General features: G+C 37.7%; 1 protein-coding gene across 2 annotated transcripts in view; it reads left to right on the top strand.

The window, feature by feature from the left end:
- The window catches only part of ARHGAP42 (Rho GTPase activating protein 42), a 305,485-nt gene that overhangs the window by 151,244 nt on the left and 141,657 nt on the right, over positions 1-12,584 (top strand). The window contains exon 4 of one of the 2 annotated variants that reach the window (XM_045790828.2): positions 12,505-12,576. The exons of the other annotated variant lie outside the window; for it this stretch is intronic. Within the exon in view, the coding sequence (XP_045646784.1) occupies positions 12,505-12,576 (72 nt within the window). The remainder of the gene's footprint in view (positions 1-12,504; positions 12,577-12,584) is intronic. 2 annotated transcript variants of the gene reach the window in all.

Genomic DNA, 12,584 nt, shown 5'->3' with positions numbered 1-12,584 from the left:
TGGGAAAATAATCCATTCTTATCTCAGACTGCTTCTGATATAGCTTCAGATATCTTCTGAATTAACTATGTTTAGTCTACTCATGAAATACCTTTGTGAATTTTCCACTGTGTGTGGATTGGCTATATAGGTATCTCAACAGGAAATTATTTTGCAATGAGCTATACCATCCAGGTTTTATTTCTGTAAATAGCATCATGTGTTGTAGCCTTCTCAAGCAGTTGCTTTAGCAAGCACCACAGAATATTATTAAATCTTCTTTTCAAAACTTTAAGTCTTTTGGTACTTTGAAAGCTTGGGGTAGATAATTATAGTTTTCTATCCTGATATTATTGAGAAGGTTGAGGATAATGGGACATTATATTCATTGATTAGTGATGCGCTGTGACTGGTACCACGAACACCGGATTTTAACCAGAACTTGGAAAGGGGAGAATAAATAAAAGTGTAAGAATTACCTTTCAGGTTTTTTTTTAATTCTACTCCTGCTCATTTCATTGGACACACAAGTCATAAGGTTTTCAATAGTGAAAAGCAAGCACTAAAAATAGGAATTTTGGGGGGTGCCTGGGTGGCTCAGTCGGTTAAGCATCTGCCTTAGGCTCAGGTAATGATCCCAGGGTCCTGGGATGGAGCCCCACACCACCAGAGAAGGCTACAACACAGGCTCCTTGCTCAGTGGGGAGTCTGCTTCTCCCTCTGACTGCTGCTCCCCTTGCTTGTGCTGTCACTCTCTCTCTCTCTGTGTCGAATAAATAAATAAAATCTTTAAAAAAAAAGGAATTTTTAAAAAAGATTTATTTACTTATTTGAGAGAGAAAGAGAGCGCACACCCATGCAAGCAGGGGTAGGGGCAGAGGGAGAGGAAGAGAAGCAGACTTCCAGGTAAGTGCAGAGCCCGATATGGGGCTCTGATCCCAGGACCCAGAGATCATGACCCCAGCTGAAATCAAGAGTTCGATGCTTAACCAACTGAGCCACCCAGGTGCCCCCAAAATAGGAATTTTTAGGATAGGATAGCACTTGAAAATCCATGATCTATAGAAAATTATAATTCATGGATATTTGAACACATACACACACACACACACACACACACACACACACACACACACACACACACACACACAAAGCCCAAATGTGTTTGGAGAATTATTCATCTAATCCCATAAAAACTTTTCTAGTCATTACTTGTGAGTGATTTATGAGCACTCCCTGGTGGCTATTATTAGAACCACTTGAAACAGCAAAAGAAAAGGTGAGTGAAAACTTAATTGCCTGCCTTTATGTAAGTAACACTGCACCCACAGTTCAAACGTGTTTACCCAGTAAATGCAGTATTGTAAAGTATTACGCAATATCAGATTTGCTTCTCTGCTACAGAAAATAAGTGAAATAGCAGATAATTTGATTTTTAAAATGGACCAATACCTATAAAAATAGGTTGCTTGTACCCAGAGCAACCCATCTATAATTTAAAATTAAAAACCCATCTATAATTTAGAATTATAAATGGTTAAGAATTATAAGATAGTAAGTTCATTGTATCTTATTTACTGAAATAAGAGCTTTTTAAGATTTTACTTTGGCAGTATCTAGGGAGAATATTAAAATTGGTTTTGTATTTTTCCTAAAGCCTCTTAGTAAGTTCATGCAAAGTAACACATTCCACAAATATTATGGGATCTTGAATCTCCTGAACTCTGTGACTTGACCCCCCCCCCCGCCCCCCTCTAACCTCGAATTACGTTCTGGAAGAAGTTTCATCAAGCCTCTTGTGTAAATCTGGGAGAAAGAGTTCCATGTGAGCCAAAATTTCATTTCTCTAGATTTTTTTTTAGACCTTATGAAAGTAAAGTCACCAGAGTTGTACCCTGATTCACATTTTTAATTATAGTTTTCCACCATTTTATATGTCATTTTCCTTTATTATGCAGTAGCAACAGTAACTCCTTTAAACCTGCTAAAATTTTAAACACCTTTAATTTATACTTGGATTACTTCAGAACTAAAGAATTTTGTCCACGTGATTGATCAGTTTGTGGGGGTGAAAAGCATGCATTCCCAGGGAATGTACAAAGATAAGGGTCAGAAGCAGCCAAATTGGATTGTAAATCCACTTTGTGCCCTTCGAAAAGTGTTGTTGGCATTTCCATTTTGATGTCTTGAGTTTAGATTCACATGTTGTGAACAGCGGTTCATTGACTGCACGCAAAAAAAGCATATTTAAGATGTAAAACCACGCACATGTTATATTCGCTTATGGAAAAAAAAATAGGCTCCTGTTTGTCTATTATCTATCCAGTAAATCAGTCCTGTTCTGTTAAATTAATTTCAATTCAGTTTCTACCTTTGAAGAACTACACTTTAAAATGGGAAATTTAAGACTGAACACATAGTAGACATTGTAAATTCTGTGAAGAAGGAAACATTTTTTGAAAGGCTGCCATATGTCAAATCTATGCTTGTTATTTTAAAAATATGTATATTTCTCCTTTCATTTTTATAAACACCTTAAGAGGTATAGGGATGAAGACACCAAGTTTCAGTGCTGAGATTAAAATGGAACTGGGTCTAAATTTAACACTCCTGTGCTTAAAACATTCCATGAATTTTAGATTTTGAACTTCATTGCTCATATAAAATCAGTTTTAATCTTGATATTATGATGAGTTTATCATAGTACTTGCCACATAGTAAACACTCAACAAATCATATCTTTTGATGTATCTGTCACTCTTTTAGATGTTTTTCTCCCCTTTCTTCTTTTTTCTGTTTAGTACCTCTGGAACTTATTTTTCTTATTCCTTCAGTTTCACATTTAATAGAATGAGAATAGGAGAAAGAAAGAGGAGAAAAAACAAACAAATCCAAAAAGAAAAAAAATGAAGAAATTTGGGGAAATTGGGTCAAGAAATAATAATTGTCTTGTAGGATAGTTGTTAATTCACATCTCATGTGTTATATCCACAGGTTTTGTTTTATTCCCAGGTCATATTTACATATGGCAGAGATTGAAACCATTGGATACGAATGTGTTGCCAGTGTCTTAGTATAAGGATCTATCAATCGGTCTCTTTCCTAATCCTTCTCTTCCCAATAAAAACATTTCAATCATATTGATTAATTCTGTTATTTTGAGATGGCATATTCTGCCAAACTATTTGAATTTTCCCATGGCACTGAACATAATAGATCCAAAGTGAAATTCATTATCTTTATTTCTTCTCCATCAAAAATACTCTTTATTTCATTTACCCTAGTTCTTAATGTGATGCCAAAGTTCCAGTGCCTGAAGCAAAACCTCTAATGGTCCCTCTGATTCCTCTCCCTCTGGGTCCTTTTCTCTTTTCTGAGAACACTGCAGTTCCCTGTTGCAGTTTGTCAACACTGCAGGCACCTGATCCTAGTACCTTATTACTTCAAACTTGAGTTCCACTCCCAGCTAGTCACCTGGCACACCTTGTCTTCATCTCTTTATTCTCAAACTATCCCACATATTACTGGCTTCCTAGAACAGGTTTTTACAACATGAATTTTCTGTTTAGAAGCCAGCAGGGATTCCATGTTCAGGCTCTTCTTCCTAGATTATGGGTATCTTTTCCTTATTGCAACTAAGTTTCCTACTAAGAATATATACACACTTTTCTCCAGCTAGATAATGTTCTTGTTCTTGTTGGTAGATAATAATATATTAATTCTATGAAGCATGTCATGTGCCAGACTGTTTGACATGCTTCATGTTCAATCTGTATTCCCACTTTTCAAAAAGTTAACTGAGGGCCTGTAACTAGGTCAATGCACTCACAATCATGATTGACTCTTAATGAATGCTTAACAAATGCTTTCTTTTTCTTCACTGCACTCTCCCTTCCCACATACCAAGCTTAGTTCTACCCCCTTGCCTTTATTTATGGTGTTCCCTGTTTATAGAATATTTTTGTCTCTTCAGTGTATCCAGTTCATATTCATCATCCAAATCCTACCTTGACTTATTTAATTCCCAAGAATCTTTACTGTTGTCAAAATCTGAGGTATTTATAAGGAGTTGTCCATAGTTTATCATGTAAAACTAATCAATTTTGTCTTTCAATTTTTCCAAAAATTTTAGCAGTGTTTTAAGATAATCAAATATTTGTTGAATGAATAAAATTTTCCTCTCTTCTCAAATAGACATTAAATTTCTGGAAGGTTTAGTCCATGCCTTAGTTGTTTCCCCTTATCATAGACCTCAACAGTGTGCTTGGCATGTACATAAGTACCTAGTGACTGGGTATGAGAGAGTCCAGGCCATCTGTCTTTCAGGACTTTTATGGGAAAATACCTTCTCATAATGTGCACATAGATATACTTCAACCAAAGGGTAATACTGTAGATTCAGATACAGAAGTGTATTCAGTAGGTAAATACAGGATGAGATTAATTATCTGTGTCAGTTTGGAGGTATTAAAAGCTACAAATTTTGAGCACTTACTATATTAAGACACTGAACTAAGTGTTTTACATTCATTGTTAGTCCTTAGACCCAAGTTAAGTTGTGGGGTTGATGTTGCAGCTGATGCTCAGAATGGCTAAATAGCAGCTAGTAGCAACAGGCCCCAGGTTAAACCCAGGTATTCTTTATTTTAAATATATGTACTTGTGCTATATATTGAATATCATCTCTCTTTTTTTGCGTTTTTAAAAATTTTTTATTATGTTATGTTAGTCACCCTACAGTACATCATTATTTTTTGATGTAGTGTTCCATGATTTATTGTTTGCATATAACACCCAGTGCTCCATGAAATATGTGCCCTCCTTAATACCCATACCAGCCTATCCCAATCCCCCACCCCTCTGCCCACTGAAGCCCTCAGTTAGTTTCCCAGAGTCCGTAGTCTCTCGTGGTTCATTGCCCCTTCTGTTTAACCCCCTTCATTCTTCCCTTCCTTCTCCTACCAATCTCCCTGCTATTTCTTATGTTCCATAAATGAGTGAAACCATATGATAATTGTCCTTCTCTGCTTGACTTATCTCACTTAGCATAATATCCTCCAGTCCCATCCATGTTGCTGCAACTGTTGGGTAATCATTCTTTCTGATGGCTGAGTAATATTCCATTGTATAAATGGACCACATCTACTTTATGCATTCATTTGTTGAAGGGCATCTCGGCTCCTTCCACAATTTAGCTATTGTGGACAATGCTACTATGAACCTTGGGGTGCATATGGCCCTTCTCTTCACTATGTCTCTTTGGGGTAAATACCCAGTAGTGCAATTGCTGGGTTATACAGTAGCTCTGTTTTTAACTTTTTGAGGGACCTCCATACTGTTTTCCAAAGTGGCTGTATCAACTTGCATTCCCACCAACAATGTAGGAGGGTTCCCCTTTCTCCACATCTCTCCAACATTTGTTGTTTCTTGCCTTGTCAGTTTTTGCCATTCTAACTGGCATAAGGTGGTATCTTAGTGTGGTTTTGATTTGAATTTCCCTGATGGCTAATGATTTTGAACATTTGTTCATGTGTCTGTTAGCCATTTGTATGTCTTCATTGGAAAAGTGTTCATATCTTCTGCCCATTTTTTGATTTGATTATTTGCTTCATGTGTATTGAGTTTGAGAAGTTCTTTATAGATCTTGGATACCAACCTTTTATCTGTAGTTTCATTTGCAAATATCTTCTCCCTTTCTGTGGGTTGCCTCTTAGTTTTTCTGACTGTTTCCTTGGCTGTGCAGAAGATTTTTATCTTGATGAAGTCCCACAAGTTCATTTTTTCTTTTGTTTCTCTTGCCTTTGGAGATGTGTCATGAAAAAGTTGCTGTGGCCGATGTCATAGAGGTTGCTGCCTATGTTCTTCTCTAGGATTTTGATGGATTCCTGTCTCACATCAAGGTTTTTAACCATTTGGAGTTTATTTTTGTGTATGGTGTGAGAGAGTGGTTAAGATTCATTCTTTTGCATATAGCTCTCTAATTTTCCCACCATCTTTTATTGAAGAGTCTGTCTTTTTTCCACTGGATGTTTTTTCCTGCTTTATCAAAGATTAGTTGCCCAAAGAGCCGAGGGTCCATTTCTGGGTTCTCTATTCTGTTCCATTGGTCTATGTGTCTGTTTTTGTGCCAGTACCATGCTGTCTTTGTGATCACAGCTTTGTATTACAGCTCGAAATCCGGCGTTGTGATGCCCCCAGCTTTGTTTTTCCTTTTCAACATTTCTTTGGTGATTCAGGGCCTTCTCTGGTTCTACACAAATTTAAGGGCTGTTTGTTCTAGGTCTTTGAAAAATGTCATTGGTATTTTGATTGGGATGGCATTGAAAGTGTAGATTGCTCTGAGTAGCATGGACATTTTAACTGTTTATTCTTCCTATCCATGAGCATGGAATGTTTTTCCATTTTTTTGTTTTTCCATTTTTCTTCCATGTCTTTCAACAGTGTTCTGTAGTTTCTAGAATATAAATCCTTTACCTCTCCGGTTGAGTTAATTCCGAGATAACATATGATTTTTGGTGCTATTGTAAATGGGATGGATTCCCTAATTTCTCTTCCTTCAGTCTCATTGTTCGTGTATAGAAATGCAACTGATTTCTGAGCTTTGATTTTTTTATCCTGCCACGTTAGTGAATTGCTCTATAACTTCTGGTAATTTGGGGGTGGATTCTTTTGGGTTTTCCATATAGAGTATCATGTCATCTGCAAAGAGAGACAGTTTGACTTCTTCTTTGCCAATTTGGATACCTTGTATCCATTTTGTTGTCTGAGCTGTTGCAAGAACTTCTAGTACTGTGTTGAATAATAATGGCGAAAGTGGGCATCTTTGTTGTTTTCCTGATCTTAAGGGAAAGGCTTCCAGCTTTTCCCCATTGAGAATGATACTCGCTGTAGGCTTTTCATAGATGGTTTTTATGAAATTGAGGAATGTATCCTCTATCCCTGCACTCTGAAGGGTTTTAATCTGGAAAGGATGCTGTATTTTGTCAAATGCTTTTTCTGCCTCCATTGAGAGGATCACATGGTCCTTGACTCTTTTCTTGTTGATGTGATCTATCACACTGATCGATTTGGGAATGTTGAACCACCCTTGCATCCCAGGGATGAATCCCACTTGGTCATGATGGATAATCCTTTTAATGTACTCTTTGATCCTATTACCTAGGATCCTGTTGAGAATTTTGGCATCCATATTCATCAGGGAAATTGGTCTGTAATTCTCCTTTTTGTTGGGGTCTTGGCTGGTTTGGGGATCAAGATAATACTGGACTCATAGAATGAGTCTGGTAGTGTTCCTTGTGTTTCTTTTTTTTGAAACAGCTTCAGGAGAATAGGTATTATTTCTTCTTTGAATGTTTTGTATCATCCCCCGGGGAATCTGTCAGGCCCTGGACTCTTGTTTTGGGGGAGGTTTTTGATCACTGCTTCAATCTCTTCATAATTAATCAGTCTGTTTATAAAATCAATTTCTTCCTGTTTCGGTCTTGGTAGTTTATAGGTTTCCAGGAAGGCATCAGTTTCTTCCAGGTTGTTTAATTTATTGGCATAAAGCTGTTGATAAAAGTTTCTAATGATCCTTCCTATTTGATTGGTGTTGGTTGCGACCTCTCCCTTTTCATTCATAATTTTGTTAATTTGGGTCCTTTCTCTATTCTTTTGAATAAGTCTTGCCAGTGGCTTATCTATCTTATTTACTCTTTCAAAGAACCAGCTTCTAGTTCTGTTGATCTGCTCTACTGTGTTCCTGGTTTCTAATTCATTGATTTCTGCTCTAATCTTGATCACCTGCCTTCTCGTGGTGGGTTAGGCCTGTTCTTCTGTTCCAGCTCCAGCTTCTTGAGGTGAGAATATAAAAACTGCATTTTAGATTGTTCTGTTCTTTTGAGTGAGGCTTGGATGGCTATGTCTTTTCCCCTTAGGACCGCCTTTGCAGTGTTCCACAGGTTTGGGACTTCTGTGTTTTCATTCTCATTGGTCTCCAGAAATTGTTTAAACTGATTTTTAATTTCCTGGTTTACCCAGTCATTCTTGAGCAGGATGGTTCTTAGTTTCCAAGTGTTTGAGTTTCTTCCAAATTTTTCCTTGTGATTGAGTTCCAGTTTCAAAGCATTGTGGTCTGATACTATGCAGGGAATAATCTCAGTCTTTTGGTATCGGTTGAGACCTGTTTTGTGACCCAGTATATGGTCTATTCTGGAGAAAGTTCCATGTGCATTCGAAAAGAATGAGTATTCTGTTGTTATGGGGTGTAGTGTTCTGTGTATATATATGTGAGGTCCATCTGGTCCAGTATGTCATTCAAAGCTCTTGTTTCTTTGTTGATTTTCTGCTTAGATGATCTGTCTATTTCTGAGAGCAGAGTGTTGAGGTCCCCTACTATTAACATATTATTATCTATATGTCTCTTAATTCTGGTTAAGAATTGGCTTGTGTATCCAGCTGCTCCCCTCTTGGGGGCATAGATATTTATAATTGTCATATCCACTGGTTGGATACATCCTTTAAGAATAATGTAGTGTCCTTCTGTATCTCTAAGTACAGTCTTTTGCTTAAAATCTAATGTGTCTGATATGAGAATTGCCACCCCAGCTTTCTTTTGAAATCCATTGGCATGATAAATGGTTCTCCATCCCTTCACTTTCAGTCTGGATGTATCTTTAGTTTCAAAATGAGTCTCTTGTAGACAGCATATTGATGGGTCATGTCTTTGTATCCAATCTGCAACCTTATGGCATATAATGGGAGCATTTAGGCCATTTACATTGAGAGTGGTTATTGAGAGATATGATTTTAATGATGTCATGTTGCCTGTGAAGTTTGTGTCTATAGACTTAAATATCTGTTCTATATCACTCTTGGGGTCTTTTTACTTTTATAGAACCCCTCTTAATATTTCTTGTAGGGCTGGTTTGGTGGTCACATATTCTTTCAGTTTCTGCTGGTCTTGGAAGATCCTTGTCTCTCCATCAATTCTGAATGACAGCCTTGCTGGATTAAGGATCCTTTGGCTGCATGTTATTCTCACTCAGTGCTCTGAACATGTCTTGGCAGCTCTTTCTGGCTAGCCAGGTCTCTGTACACAGGTCTGACGTTATTCTGATTTTCCTCCCTCTGTAGGTGAGGCATCTTCCCCTGGCCACTTTCAAATTGTATCCTTGGATCTAATATTTGCGAAATGCACTATATGTGATGTGGTGTAGGTCTGCTCTCTTTGATCTTGGGAGAGGTCCTCTCTGCCTCTTGGACACGAATACTTGTTTCCTTTGCCAGATTAGGGAAGTTCTCCGCTATAATTTGTTCAAATATCTCTTCTAGACCTCTCTCTTTCTCCACCCCCACGGGGATGCCGATGATTCTGACATTGGAATGTTTCATTGAGTCAGTAATCTCTCATACTCTACGTTCTTGATTTTGGATTTTTTGGAGCCAGGTTCCCATTTTTTCCTTCTTCTCTATCATTCCATCCTCCAGTTCACTAATTCGTTCTTCTGCCTCATTTATCTTGGCTGTCAGAGCATCCAGTTTAGAGTGCATTTGATTCATAGCATTTTTAATTTCTGCCAGATTTGCTCTCATTTCCACTCTTAGAGATTCTATATTCTCATTAATATTTTCATTAATATTTTTTTTCAGCCTACACATCATCTTGACCATTGTTACTCTGAACTCCATTTCTGACAATTTGGTTATATCCATATCCATTACTTCTCTGGCAGAGGCCACAGTTTCTTTTTCTTTCCTTTGTTGGGGCTTCCTTCTCCTTGTCATTCTGATTAGAAGTGGTTGTGTGGATGTATAGAGCCCAAATTATTGATCAGAATCCAAGTAATGTGCACTTGTTTTATAGGGACCTTAGGGATGTGGGCTTCTTGTTTTTTTCAGCCTGCCTTCTGGGGGAGGGGCCTGCTGCGCTGATACTCAGGCAACCCTTTTTGGGTAGTTTCCCCATTCCCTGTGAGGGGGGTGGGGATGGGCACATTGAGAACTGGTATTTCCAAGCTTTTGTTCTCTGGTGCCTTTCCCTGGTGGTTTTCTGTGACTCTTCTGAGAATCAGAGCAGCAGTGGCCATATTCTAGCCTCTTTCTCTGAACGCAGATATCGCAGCCTGTTCTCCACTGAGCTCTCCTGGCCACTTTAACTCTGTTTCTCTTGGTGCTGCTAAAAGCCCTGCAGCGAGCCGGGTTGTGTGCCCACAGCTACTCTCCTAGTCCCCGCTCCCAGGACCCGCACATCTCCGTCTTCTGCTTCTAACACCGCCAGCCGCGCCCGGTTCTGGTGCCTGCTTCCGAGCTCACTGTTTCAGTGTGGCTCACGTGCTCTGGAGCTCCGGTTTTCAGTCTAGTCGTGCCTGCGCTCCAGAGTTCAGGTTTTCAGTCTGATCGCACTGTGCTCTCCTGAACTCCCAGTCTCAGCCCACTTTTTCGGAGGCTACGGGTCCCTAACTGGCCCGCTCTCCAGTGCAGGAGGCTACCGCCTCCAGGCACCCAAACACGCGGCTTCCTCCCCCTTCCGTTTATCTTCCGATATCTTTGTGCAGATTCACAACTCCCCGCTTCATACCTCAATACTCAGCGCCCGAGATGTTCGTTTATAGAGATCCAGATGTATCTGCCTATGTTTCAGGCTGATTTTGTGGGTGTTCAGGATGATCTAGTAGATATCCAGCTCAATTCAGGGGACCAGCTGAAAAAAGTTCCCTTACTCCTCCGCCATCTTTTTTCTTCCTATTGCATACCATCTTATTCAGCGTCCTTATTCTTGGAGTTTTCACAACTTGAGCAATAAATACCTCCCTGTTTAAGTTACACTAACTTTAAATATATTAGATCATGCTTGTTTCCAGCATAACATAGACATTCAGTAAATGTTAGCCTTTATTGTTACCATTTTGCCAAATTACACATAAGTAGTCATGACACCATCTTTCACCTTATGTAAACAATGTTTAAAGGCAGATGTGTGTGTGTGTTTATGTATTTGGAGTTTCATGAGGGCAAAGAAGATTTAGAGTGTGAGAATTAAAAGTGAGCTTTGCTGCTTCCAATCATCTGCCTCTAGAACGATGGCTGTGCAGAGTATCTGGAGGGATGCCTGTCTGAGCTCACAAATGGTAATTAGGTGACGGATGTCATAGGCATCTACAGTCTGTTGTTGATGTCTTGGAAGGGTTTTGAGTATTGATCTGCCTTATACGTCTTTATACAAGGAGTTTAAGTCCTCTTTTCAAGATCTGTCATATTACATTTTTTCGAATTGGAGAATGATAACCATGGAAGGCACTAACACTGTTTTTATTTTTGTGTATACTATTTTTGTGCACTTAGATACTGAATTTGAGAAATAAAACTTGACCAGAGAATAATTAGTCCAGTGAAAATAAGTGAAAGTAAAACACTTTCATTGAAATTTTAGAATTTTGATATAATTTTAAACTTATGGTAAGGTTTTAAGAAGGATATAAGAACTCCTATGTACTTTTTAACCTATTTTAAAATAGAACTATATAATTTTAAATTAGGGTTTTCTCTTTATCTTAGCATTTGCTAATTATATAATAGATCGTATTATCACAGTGGTGGAATAAATTATAAATTTTGTTTGTTAACTGTAGCTATCCCCTTAGCTTTATTGAGGTATCATGGACATATAATATTGTGTAATTTTAAGGTATGCAAGTTGACTTGATATGTGTATATACTGCAAAATGATTACTGTCAGGGCAGTAGTTAATACCTCCATCCTGTCACATAACTACCATTTTAGTTTGTGTTGAGAACATTTATGATTCTGTGTTAAATTTAATGCTTTCTAAAGGTTTTTTCAGTTGAAGATTTCCTCCTAGCATACTGTTTTTCTTAGAAATGTCTGTCTCTTGCATTCAGTCCCTGGCTCCCACACTGAAAACTACTTCTTCACAATATTCTCACAGTTCCAAATTAAAATATTTATCTATTTTAAAGTGTTAGTAAATCCTGATTTGGAGTTTGGGACTAAAATACTGTTCCTTGAAATGAAATAAGGTACTATTGTAGTTCTGTTGGAACCATATGAACATTCAGACAAATCCCAAGTATAAGAAGTCTAATTAAATAGAAAAAAATGAGCCTTATTTTGTTTTGCAGCTGTAGAATAACATTCTAGTGTCGAATAGAGGAGCTTTATATGGTTCAATTTTAAAATGATGCTTAAACTGACTGCGTTAAACCAGTGTAATTAAAGGTATTTGTAAATTTAATATCTGTGTTCTTAGTTACATCTTAGAACATGAAATCAAATATTCAGACTAGGATCTCAACATGGGTACTTGTTTTCCATTATTCACATTATTGTTGGAATTAAGTGAAATAATTTGTGAAAACAACCTTATAAAGTAGAAAATACTATACAACATGCAAAGTATTCCATTTATAGAAGCCATCAAGAGAACAAAAGCTGTTTATTTAAGTAAGTTGAATAAAGGAGCTGTTTTTTTTAAATATTTGCATGAAATTATACAGAAGTTAATGTATTTGCATTTTTAATTTCAGATTCAAAATGCTAATGATGTATTAATTGCTCCACTTGAGAAATTTCGCAAAGAACAGATAGGTGCAGCAAAAGTAAGTGT

This window comes from Ursus americanus, chromosome 16 (genome assembly GCF_024610735.1).
Source record: "Ursus americanus isolate L20-20 chromosome 16, mUrsAme1.1.p, whole genome shotgun sequence".
Lineage (NCBI taxonomy): Eukaryota > Metazoa > Chordata > Mammalia > Carnivora > Ursidae > Ursus > Ursus americanus.
Note: the sequence above shows the minus strand (reverse complement) of the source record. Positions and strands in the feature narration are given on the sequence as shown.